The following is a 12,906-nucleotide window of genomic DNA, read 5'->3' as shown; positions in this document are numbered from 1 at the left end:
TTCGGCATCGTGGCATCAAGATAGTCCGTTCGTGTTTGTTACGGGTGGGGCGTGTTGTGTTGTATTGCATGTAACTCTGAAAATTCAGTTTTGTTTTATTATGTATGATATTGAACAACATTTTTAGTCGGTGCTGCTTTCGACGGGATTCAAGCGTGGGAAGCCCAGATCTGTTGAGCAAATCAGATACCGAGACCTGCCGACCATAAGCGTGGTAAATAAACCGGAGTGCTTTCCTCTGGACGCCTTCAAGAATTTTTATATCCGTTTTTGTGTGCGGATCCCATACAGCGTCGGCGTATTCGAGCACTGGACGCACAAGTGATGTGTATGCTGTCAGTTTAGTTTTGCTCGTGCAATGCTTTAGGCGGTGCTTTAAAAACCGAAGTTTTTTGGACGCTGCTGAGACAATGGACTGGATGTGTACGCTCCAGTTCAGGTTGGATGTCATGGTTACCCCAAGATATTTCACCTGAGTCACTGAGTTGATCGGAAGGCCATTGATTTTGTATGTGCATTGGAGCGGTTGCTTCTTTCGTGTTACTGTCATTTTTCCACATTTTGAACTGTTTATACCCATTTGCCAAGTACAACACCAGCTGGAAACTGCTGTTAAGTAGTCGGTTAGGAGTGTCTGGTCTTCGACTGATGTGATACTATGGTATATAACACAGTCGTCGGCGAAGAACCGACAGCGTATGCGTGAGTTGAAGGACAGGTCGTTCAAATAAATAAGGAAGAGAAGCGGCCCAAGGACTGAGCCCTGGGGAACTCCTGAAAGTACTGGCGCTTTTGTGGAATTAGATTCAGATATCTGAACAAACTGATGCCGCTGTGTAAGGTAGGAATCTAACCATTGGACTACTTGCCGATTATTTAACCACCACCTTATTTTTAACAAAAGATTGCCATGCGATACCCGGTCAAACGCTTTTTCGAAGTCAATGAAAATTAAATCTACCTGTCCATTATTGTCTAGCGACATCATAATTTCATTGGTAATATGAATAAGCTGCGTCACTGTCGACAAGCCTTGCCGAAACCCATGCTGGTTTTCAATAAAAAAACCGCTTCCCTCTAGGAATGAACTTATGTGCTTGAAAATAAAATGTTCTAATACCTTACTGGACGTACATAACAAAGAAATTGGCCTGTAATTCTTCACGCAAAGCTTGTCTCCTGATTTGTGAATGGGTACCACCTTTGCTGTTTTCCAGTCGTTTGGAATTTCTCCTGTCCTGAGACTTTCAGTAAAAATAATGAAAAGGTATTTAGCGCACCACTCAGCATATCTGTACAGAAAAGCGTTAGGGATATCGTCTGGTCCAGAGGATTTTTTTGTGTTCAACTCCAATAGAGCCGAAACAATACCCTCCTCGTTAATAATTAGGTCTGGCAGATTGAAATGGCTAGTTCGAGATTCGGAGACTGAGTTGCTGTTACTCAGGAATACAGAAGAAAAGTGCTCATTGAAGGCAGTCGCTAAACGGAGGGAGTCGGTAACAACTGTGTTGTTAAGGAGAAGTTTGTTAACCGGGTCTTTTTTCTGTGACAGATGCCTCCAGAACTTTTGGGGGTCAGTTTTTAGAAAATTGTGCATCTTGACATTAAAAAAGTGGTACCGTGAAGATTTTATTTTTGAACGCAGTTCAGCCCGAAGAGCCGGCAAAGCACCACCAACTTTATTGCTTGACCTTGATAAGCGCTTCACGCGACGTTTTAACTGTATGATCTCGCGTGTTATCCAGGGACACGCGATTTTCAGCTTCTTATGTTTAAGCGGCACGTACTTGTTGATACATTGATGAACCGTACTTTTGAATTCTAACCACAAGTCGTTCACACTTGTACGCCCATCAGTGTATTTTTTGGCAAAGGATTCATACGTAACTTCAAGCTGATCTAGAACGCTTTCATCCTGAGCATTGTTGAAGTCGCGAAACACTTTTCCTGCCTGATGAACAATTACTGGTCGCAGCAATTCGCTTTTAAAGAGCACCGCTTCATGGTCTGATATTCCGGGAAAGACATCTGTCGAAAAGCCCAATTGACTAACAGGGTCCGATATAAACACTAGGTCAAGAAGAGAACTGGTATTTTCTGTAATGCGCGTAGGTTTCTGAACAACCTGGTTTAAGTTATAGTTGAAAGCAATGCTGAGCAAAGCATCCGAGTTAGCACACAAAGTTTGATCGCACAGAGAATCCCAGTTGATGTTTGGCAAGTTAAAATCGCCGCATACGATAACATGGCTATAGCGCTTTGTATGTTCATTTAAAAAGTCGTGCAAGTTGTCCAGTACAGAAGTATCAGCATTCGGTGGTCGATAAATAACACCTATTAAAAGACTAAGCTGAAGAAGACGGAGAACAACCCAAACCATTTCAGTGTTGGTGTGATGCGGTATCAGCGTATAGTCAATGCCTTTCTTTATCAGAATAGCGACACCGCCCCCTCTTGAAGTGCGGTCGCGACGAACGATTTCGTATTGATCGGATGTGATAACTGCATCATTCGGAATTGCATCATGAAGCCATGTTTCTGTCAGAACAGCAGCGTCAGGATCGTGTGTGAAGAGGAGGCTTTCAAGTTCGTCGAATTTATTTACTATGCTTCTAGCATTAATGTTAAGCACGGAAAAGGAATTCAAGGATGTCTGTGTTCTTAGTGCTCCTGAGCTCTGTGTGTTACTTTGTGCGGACACGAGTTTGGAAACAGACCATCACTTTGGAGCGCAGGGAACTCTTTCATTGCGGGCGTCGTCCCATCGATACAGTTTGCCGTTTATTTTAATTTTGTCAAACTTGAGCATGACCTTCTCTTCTTTCAACCTTTCCTCTTTCGCACTTTCCCAGAGCTTCTTTCGTATTGACTGAACGCGAGGGGAGAAGTCCTCGGATATACTATAGCCTGAGTTTTTCAGATTTCTACAGCTTTTGAGAATTCTCTCTTTGACCCTCCCGTCAACTAGCTTAAAGATAACTGGTCTGCATTTGTCCTCAGCTGGCTTCCCTATTCTGTGGATACGCTCAATAGCCACATCCGAAATTTTCAACCGGTCCAGAAGAACATCCTTGCAGACCATGTTCTCAAGGTCTTGGGGTGTTTCGTCCTCGGTTTCCTTAACGCCAAACACAATTAGGTTGTTCCGCCTGCTTCTATTCTCTAGGTCGTCTACTTTCATAAGTAGACTGTCGACAGTTTTTTCCAGTGATTCTACTTTAGAGGTGTAGTCAGTAACCGTTGAGGAAATATCGTCTAGCTTCTTTTCGATAGCAGACAGTCTCGTGTTAGTAGAGCTTGTATTTTGTTTCAGCTGTTTAAGATCTTCCATTATTGTTTGCAGCATTTCCTGCGTCGAAGGACCTGGGTTTGGTTCTACGTCACCACACATAGCAAGCACGTCAACAAAACAATGATACATTGCTGTAAGGAGCGTAACTAACGGCCGTGGGCACGGCAGAAGCAGTAGGCACACATTGTCACTGCGGTAAGAGTAAACAGGCTGTTTGTCTCTTACCTGGACAAAAAACAGGAACGGATTTGTTAGCCGCATGGTTCCAACGCCTCCGCCGTGCCCACTGGTCGCGAACCGGGCAGAAGCTTCTCTTTTATGTGCTGTGACTGGTGACGTAGTCGATGGTGGCGTGCGATGCGCATGCAGTAGTGGTGTCCAGTTGCGCAGTCCTATCAGTTTGGTCTTCGCGATGCATTCCGATGAGGAAATCACGCCGGAAACACGATGGTCGGTCCAATTTCCAGTGCTGTCGTGGTACGCCCCCTGTGATGCGGGTTCCACGTTCACGAAAAACACGGCCTGGACAAAAAACAGGAACGGATTTGTTAGCCGCATGGTTCCAACGCCTCCGCCGTGCCCACTGGTCGCGAACCGGGCAGAAGCTTCTCTTTTATGTGCTGTGACTGGTGACGTAGTCGATGGTGGCGTGCGATGCGCATGCAGTAGTGGTGTCCAGTTGCGCAGTCCTATCAGTTTGGTCTTCGCGATGCATTCCGATGAAGAAATCACGCCGGAAACACGATGGTCGGTCCAATTTCCAGTGCTGTCGTGGTACGCCCCCTGTGATGCGGGTTCCACGTTCACGAAAAACACGGCCTGGACAAAAAACAGGAACGGATTTGTTAGCCGCATGGTTCCAACGCCTCCGCCGTGCCCACGACCAAAAAAACCATTTAAATACACTTATAAAAACAGCTCAAACAACTTATCACAAGTAAAGAGATTTCAGTCTTTGGGAGTAACATTCACACCTAATGCACAGGCATATCGACCTAATTTGCTCCAAAGCACAAGCTTACCGCATATAAAAATGCCTAATAAGATCAATTCTAGAGCATACATACCCTGTTTGGTCACCCTATCATGTGAGTGATGTAAAAAAAACCTGAGTCTCTTCAAAAAAGCAATAAGATTTATTTACGGCAGCAAGAGAAACTAAATGAAGCGTTTTCAGTGTTCTGCGATTCAAGTGAGAAATGGCAAATTTAATTTCAAGAAAATCGTTGTCATGACACTTACGACCAAAAACGAACCATTTAAATACACTTATAAAAACAGATCAAACAACTTATCACAAGTAAAGAGATTTCAGTATCCGGGAATAACATTCACACCTAATCCACAGGCATATCGACCTAATTTGCTCAAAAGCACAAGCTTACCGCATATAAAAATGCCTAATAAGACCAATTCTTGATCATACATGCGCTGTTTGGTCACCCTATCATATGCGTGATGTAAAAAAACCTGAGTCTCTTCAAAGAAAAGCAATAAGATTTATTTACGGCAGCAAGAGAAACTAAATGAAGCGTTTTCAGTGTTCTGCGATTGAAGTGATAAATGGCAAATTTAATTTCAAGAAAATCGTTGTCATGACACTTACGACCAAAAAAGAACCATTTAAATACACTTATAAAAACAGATCAAACAACTTATCACAAGTAAAGAGATTTCAGAATCTGGGAGTAACATTCACACCTAATGCACAGGCATATCGACCTAATTTGCTCCAAAGCACAAGCTTACCGCATATAAAAATGCCTAATAAGATCAATTCTAGAGCATACATACCCTGTTTGGTCACCCTATCATGTGAGTGATGTAAAAAAACCTGAGTCTCTTCAAAAAAAGCAATAAGATTTATTTACGGCAGCAAGAGAAACTAAATGAAGCGTTTTCAGTGTTCTGCGATTCAAGTGAGAAATGGCAAATTTAATTTCAAGAAAATCGTTGTCATGACACTTACGACCAAAAAAACCATTTAAATACACTTATAAAAACAGCTCAAACAACTTATCACAAGTAAAGAGATTTCAGTCTTTGGGAGTAACATTCACACCTAATGCACAGGCATATCGACCTAATTTGCTCCAAAGCACAAGCAAACCGCATATAAAAATGCCTAATAAGATCAATTCTAGAGCATACATACCCTGTTTGGTCACCCTATCATGTGAGTGATGTAAAAAAAACCTGAGTCTCTTCAAAAAAAGCAATAAGATTTATTTACGGCAGCAAGAGAAACTAAATGAAGCGTTTTCAGTGTTCTGCGATTCAAGTGAGAAATGGCAAATTTAATTTCAAGAAAATCGTTGTCATGACACTTACGACCAAAAACGAACCATTTAAATACACTTATAAAAACAGATCAAACAACTTATCACAAGTAAAGAGATTTCAGTATCTGGGAATAACATTAACACCTAATCCACAGGCATATCGACTAAATTTGCTCAAAAGCACAAGCTTACCGCATATAAAAATGCCTAATAAGACCAATTCTTGATCATACATGCGCTGTTTGGTCACCCTATCATGTGCGTGATGTAAAAAAACCTGAGTCTCTTCAAAGAAAAGCAATAAGATTTATTTACGGCAGCAAGAGAAACTAAATGAAGCGTTTTCAGTGTTCTGCGATTGAAGTGATAAATGGCAAATTTAATTTCAAGAAAATCGTTGTCATGACACTTACGACTAAAAAAGAACCATTTAAATACACTTATAAAAACAGATCAAACAACTTATCACAAGTAAAGAGATTTCTGTATCTGGGAGTAACATTCACATCTAATGCACAGGCATATGACCTAATTTGCTCCAAAGCACAAGCTTACCGCATATAAAAATGCCTAATAAGATCAATTCTTGAGCATGCATGCGCTGTTTGGTCACCCTTTCATGTGCGTGATGGAAAAAAACCTGTGTCTCTTCAAAGAAAAGCAATAAGATTTATTTACGGCAGCAAGAGAAACTAAATGAAGCGTTTTCAGTGTTCTGCGATTGAAGTGATAAATGGCAAATTTAATTTCAAGAATATCGTTGTCATGACACTTACGACCAAAAAAGAACCATTTAAATACTTATAAAAACAGATCAAACAACTTATCACAAGTAATGAGATTTCAGTCTTCACATTCACACCTAATGCACAGGCATATCGACCTAATTTGCTCCAAAGCACAAGCTTACCGCATATAAATATGCCTAATAAGACCAATTCTTGAGCATACATGCACTGTTTGGTCACCCTATCATGTGCGTGATGTAAAAAAAACCTGAGTCTCTTCAAAGAAAAGCAATAAGATTTATTTACGGCAGGAAGAGAAACTAAATGAAGCGTTTTCAGTGTTCTGCGATTCAAGTGAGAAATGGCAAATTTAATTTCAAGAAAATTGTTGTCATGACACTTACGACCAAAAAAACCATTTAAATACACTTATAAAAACAGCTCAAACAACTTATCACAAGTAAAGAGATTTCAGTCTTTGGGAGTAACATTCACACCTAATGCACAGGCATATCGACCTAATTTGCTCCAAAGCACAAGCTTACCGCATATAAAAATGCCTAATAAGATCAATTCTAGAGCATACATACCCTGTTTGGTCACCCTATCATGTGAGTGATGTAAAAAAAACCTGAGTCTCTTCAAAAAAGCAATAAGATTTATTTACGGCAGCAAGAGAAACTAAATGAAGCGTTTTCAGTGTTCTGCGATTCAAGTGAGAAATGGCAAATTTAATTTCAAGAAAATCGTTGTCATGACACTTACAACCAAAAAAAACATTTAAATACACTTATAAAAACAGCTCAAACAACTTATCACAAGTAATGAGATTTCAGTCTTCACATTCACACCTAATGCACAGGCATATCGACCTAATTTGCTCCAAAGCACAAGCTTACCGCATATAAATATGCCTAATAAGACCAATTCTTGAGCATACATGCACTGTTTGGTCACCCTTTCATGTGCGTGATGTAAAAAAACCTGTGTCTCTTCAAAGAAAAGCAATAAGATTTATTTACGGCAGGAAGAGAAACTAAATGAAGAGTTTTCAGTGTTCTGCTATTCAAGTGAGAAATGGCAAATTTAATTTCAAGAAAATCGTTGTCATGACACTTACGACCAAAAAAACCATTTAAATACACTTATAAAAAAAGCTCAAACAACTTATCACAATTAAAGAGATTTCAGTCTTTGGGAGTAACATTCACACCTAATGCACAGGCATATCGACCTAATTTGCTCCAAACCACAAGCTTACCGCATATAAAAATGCCTAATAAGATCAATTCTAGAGCATACATACCCTGTTTGGTCACCCTATCATGTGAGTGATGTAAAAAAAACCTGAGTCTCTTCAAAAAAAGCAATAAGATTTATTTACGGCAGCAAGAGAAACTAAATGAAGCGTTTTCAGTGTTCTGCGATTCAAGTGAGAAATGGCAAATTTAATTTCAAGAAAATTGTTGTCATGACACTTACGACCAAAAACGAACCATTTAAATACACTTATAAAAACAGATCAAACAACTTATCACAAGTAAAGAGATTTCAGTATCTGGGAATAACATTCACACCTAATCCACAGGCATATCGACCTAATTTGCTCAAAAGCACAAGCTTACTGCATATAAAAATGCCTAATAAGACCAATTCTTGATCATACATGCGCTGTTTGGTCACCCTATCATGTGCGTGATGTAAAAAAACCTGAGTCTCTTCAAAGAAAAGCAATAAGATTTATTTACGGCAGCAAGAGAAACTAAATGAAGCGTTTTCAGTGTTCTGCGATTGAAGTGATAAATGGCAAATTTAATTTCAAGAAAATCGTTGTCATGACACCGCATATAAAAATGCCTAATAAGATCAATTCTTGAGCATGCATGCGCTGTTTGGTCACCCTTTCATGTGCGTGATGTAAAAAAAACCTGTGTCTCTTCAAAGAAAAGCAATAAGATTTATTTACGGCAGCAAGAGAAACTAAATGAAGCGTTTTCAGTGTTTTGCGATCGAAGTGATAAATGGCAAATTTAATTTCAAGAATATCGTTGTCATGACACTTACGACCAAAAAAGAACCATTTAAATACACTTATAAAAACAGATCAAACAACTTATCACAAGTAAAGAGATTTCAGTCTTCACATTCACACCTAATGCACAGGCATATCGACCTAATTTGCTCCAAAGCACAAGCTTACCGCATATAAAAATGCCTAATAAGATCAATTCTTGAGCATGCATGCGCTGTTTGGTCACCCTTTCATGTGCGTGATGTAAAAAAACCTGTGTCTCTTCAAAGAAAAGCAATAAGATTTATTTACGGCAGGAAGAGAAACTAAATGAAGAGTTTTCAGTGTTCTGCTATTCAAGTGAGAAATGGCAAATTTAATTTCAAGAAAATCGTTGTCATGACACTTACGACCAAAAAAACCATTTAAATACACTTATAAAAAAAGCTCAAACAACTTATCACAATTAAAGAGATTTCAGTCTTTGGGAGTAACATTCACACCTAATGCACAGGCATATCGACCTAATTTGCTCCAAACCACAAGCTTACCGCATATAAAAATGCCTAATAAGATCAATTCTAGAGCATACATACCCTGTTTGGTCACCCTATCATGTGAGTGATGTAAAAAAAACCTGAGTCTCTTCAAAAAAAGCAATAAGATTTATTTACGGCAGCAAGAGAAACTAAATGAAGCGTTTTCAGTGTTCTGCGATTCAAGTGAGAAATGGCAAATTTAATTTCAAGAAAATTGTTGTCATGACACTTTCGACCAAAAACGAACCATTTAAATACACTTATAAAAACAGATCAAACAACTTATCACAAGTAAAGAGATTTCAGTATCTGGGAATAACATTCACACCTAATCCACAGGCATATCGACCTAATTTGCTCAAAAGCACAAGCTTACTGCATATAAAAATGCCTAATAAGACCAATTCTTGATCATACATGCGCTGTTTGGTCACCCTATCATGTGCGTGATGTAAAAAAACCTGAGTCTCTTCAAAGAAAAGCAATAAGATTTATTTACGGCAGCAAGAGAAACTAAATGAAGCGTTTTCAGTGTTCTGCGATTGAAGTGATAAATGGCAAATTTAATTTCAAGAAAATCGTTGTCATGACACCGCATATAAAAATGCCTAATAAGATCAATTCTTGAGCATGCATGCGCTGTTTGGTCACCCTTTCATGTGCGTGATGTAAAAAAAACCTGTGTCTCTTCAAAGAAAAGCAATAAGATTTATTTACGGCAGCAAGAGAAACTAAATGAAGCGTTTTCAGTGTTTTGCGATCGAAGTGATAAATGGCAAATTTAATTTCAAGAATATCGTTGTCATGACACTTACGACCAAAAAAGAACCATTTAAATACACTTATAAAAACAGATCAAACAACTTATCACAAGTAAAGAGATTTCAGTCTTCACATTCACACCTAATGCACAGGCATATCGACCTAATTTGCTCCAAAGCACAAGCTTACCGCATATAAATATGCCTAATAAGACCAATTCTTGAGCATACATGCACTGTTTGGTCACCCTATCATGTGCGTGATGTAAAAAAAACCTGAGTCTCTTCAAAGAAAAGCAATAAGATTTATTTACGCAGGAAGAGAAACTAAATGAAGCGTTTTCAGTGTTCTGCTATTCAAGTGAGAAATGGCAAATTTAATTTCATGAAAATCGTTGTCATGACACTTACGACCAAAAAAACCATTTAAATACACTTATAAAAACAGCTCAAACAACTTATCACAATTAAAGAGATTTCAGTCTTTGGGAGTAACATTCACACCTAATGCACAGGCATATCGACCTAATTTGCTCCAAAGCACAAGCTTACCGCATATAAAAATGCCTAATAAGATCAATTCTAGAGCATACATACCCTGTTTGGTCACCCTATCATGTGAGTGATGTAAAAAAACATGAGTCTCTTCGAAAAAAGCAATAAGATTTATTTACGGCAGCTAGAGAAACTAAATGAAGCGTTTTCAGTGTTTTGCGATTCTAGTGAGAAATGGCAAATTTAATTTCAAGAATATTGTTGTCATGACACTTACGACTAAAAACGAACCATTTAAATACACTTATAAAAACAGATCAAACAACTTATCACAAGTAAAGAGATTTCTGTATCTGGGAGTAACATTCACATCTAATGCACAGGCATATGACCTAATTTGCTCCAAAGCACAAGCTTACCGCATATAAAAATGCCTAATAAGATCAATTCTTGAGCATGCATGCGCTGTTTGGTCACCCTTTCATGTGCGTGATGGAAAAAAACCTGTGTCTCTTCAAAGAAAAGCAATAAGATTTATTTACGGCAGCAAGAGAAACTAAATGAAGCGTTTTCAGTGTTCTGCGATTGAAGTGATAAATGGCAAATTTAATTTCAAGAATATCGTTGTCATGACACTTACGACCAAAAAAGAACCATTTAAATACTTATAAAAACAGATCAAACAACTTATCACAAGTAATGAGATTTCAGTCTTCACATTCACACCTAATGCACAGGCATATCGACCTAATTTGCTCCAAAGCACAAGCTTACCGCATATAAATATGCCTAATAAGACCAATTCTTGAGCATACATGCACTGTTTGGTCACCCTATCATGTGCGTGATGTAAAAAAAACCTGAGTCTCTTCAAAGAAAAGCAATAAGATTTATTTACGGCAGGAAGAGAAACTAAATGAAGCGTTTTCAGTGTTCTGCGATTCAAGTGAGAAATGGCAAATTTAATTTCAAGAAAATTGTTGTCATGACACTTACGACCAAAAAAACCATTTAAATACACTTATAAAAACAGCTCAAACAACTTATCACAAGTAAAGAGATTTCAGTCTTTGGGAGTAACATTCACACCTAATGCACAGGCATATCGACCTAATTTGCTCCAAAGCACAAGCTTACCGCATATAAAAATGCCTAATAAGATCAATTCTAGAGCATACATACCCTGTTTGGTCACCCTATCATGTGAGTGATGTAAAAAAAACCTGAGTCTCTTCAAAAAAGCAATAAGATTTATTTACGGCAGCAAGAGAAACTAAATGAAGCGTTTTCAGTGTTCTGCGATTCAAGTGAGAAATGGCAAATTTAATTTCAAGAAAATCGTTGTCATGACACTTACAACCAAAAAAAACATTTAAATACACTTATAAAAACAGCTCAAACAACTTATCACAAGTAATGAGATTTCAGTCTTCACATTCACACCTAATGCACAGGCATATCGACCTAATTTGCTCCAAAGCACAAGCTTACCGCATATAAATATGCCTAATAAGACCAATTCTTGAGCATACATGCACTGTTTGGTCACCCTTTCATGTGCGTGATGTAAAAAAACCTGTGTCTCTTCAAAGAAAAGCAATAAGATTTATTTACGGCAGGAAGAGAAACTAAATGAAGAGTTTTCAGTGTTCTGCTATTCAAGTGAGAAATGGCAAATTTAATTTCAAGAAAATCGTTGTCATGACACTTACGACCAAAAAAACCATTTAAATACACTTATAAAAAAAGCTCAAACAACTTATCACAATTAAAGAGATTTCAGTCTTTGGGAGTAACATTCACACCTAATGCACAGGCATATCGACCTAATTTGCTCCAAACCACAAGCTTACCGCATATAAAAATGCCTAATAAGATCAATTCTAGAGCATACATACCCTGTTTGGTCACCCTATCATGTGAGTGATGTAAAAAAAACCTGAGTCTCTTCAAAAAAAGCAATAAGATTTATTTACGGCAGCAAGAGAAACTAAATGAAGCGTTTTCAGTGTTCTGCGATTCAAGTGAGAAATGGCAAATTTAATTTCAAGAAAATTGTTGTCATGACACTTACGACCAAAAACGAACCATTTAAATACACTTATAAAAACAGATCAAACAACTTATCACAAGTAAAGAGATTTCAGTATCTGGGAATAACATTCACACCTAATCCACAGGCATATCGACCTAATTTGCTCAAAAGCACAAGCTTACTGCATATAAAAATGCCTAATAAGACCAATTCTTGATCATACATGCGCTGTTTGGTCACCCTATCATGTGCGTGATGTAAAAAAACCTGAGTCTCTTCAAAGAAAAGCAATAAGATTTATTTACGGCAGCAAGAGAAACTAAATGAAGCGTTTTCAGTGTTCTGCGATTGAAGTGATAAATGGCAAATTTAATTTCAAGAAAATCGTTGTCATGACACCGCATATAAAAATGCCTAATAAGATCAATTCTTGAGCATGCATGCGCTGTTTGGTCACCCTTTCATGTGCGTGATGTAAAAAAAACCTGTGTCTCTTCAAAGAAAAGCAATAAGATTTATTTACGGCAGCAAGAGAAACTAAATGAAGCGTTTTCAGTGTTTTGCGATCGAAGTGATAAATGGCAAATTTAATTTCAAGAATATCGTTGTCATGACACTTACGACCAAAAAAGAACCATTTAAATACACTTATAAAAACAGATCAAACAACTTATCACAAGTAAAGAGATTTCAGTCTTCACATTCACACCTAATGCACAGGCATATCGACCTAATTTGCTCCAAAGCACAAGCTTACCGC

At 38.2% G+C, this 12,906-nt stretch overlaps 1 protein-coding gene across 1 annotated transcript; it reads right to left on the bottom strand.

Moving 5' to 3' along the window:
• Positions 1 to 1,073: 1,073 nt before the first annotated feature.
• Positions 1,074 to 3,712, bottom strand: LOC149345472 (uncharacterized). Its single transcript, XM_089542757.1, has one exon. The coding sequence runs from the start codon at positions 3,554 to 3,556 to the stop codon at positions 2,723 to 2,725; it is 834 nt and encodes a 277-aa protein (XP_089398883.1). The 5' UTR covers positions 3,557 to 3,712; the 3' UTR covers positions 1,074 to 2,722.
• Positions 3,713 to 12,906: the final 9,194 nt, after the last annotated feature.

The sequence above is a fragment of the Amblyomma mixtum genome, chromosome 5, assembly GCF_055824585.1.
Source record: "Amblyomma mixtum isolate Tamu chromosome 5, ASM5582458v1, whole genome shotgun sequence".
In the NCBI taxonomy this organism is placed as follows: domain Eukaryota; kingdom Metazoa; phylum Arthropoda; class Arachnida; order Ixodida; family Ixodidae; genus Amblyomma; species Amblyomma mixtum.
The sequence above is the reverse complement of the archived record's forward strand: the minus strand, read 5'-3'. Positions and strand labels throughout refer to the sequence as shown.

Coding starts and splice junctions, on each gene's coding strand:
- LOC149345472 (XM_089542757.1), bottom strand. CDS start 3,556: ATGCGGCTAACAAATCCGTTCCTGTTTTTTGTCCAGGTAAGAGACAAA.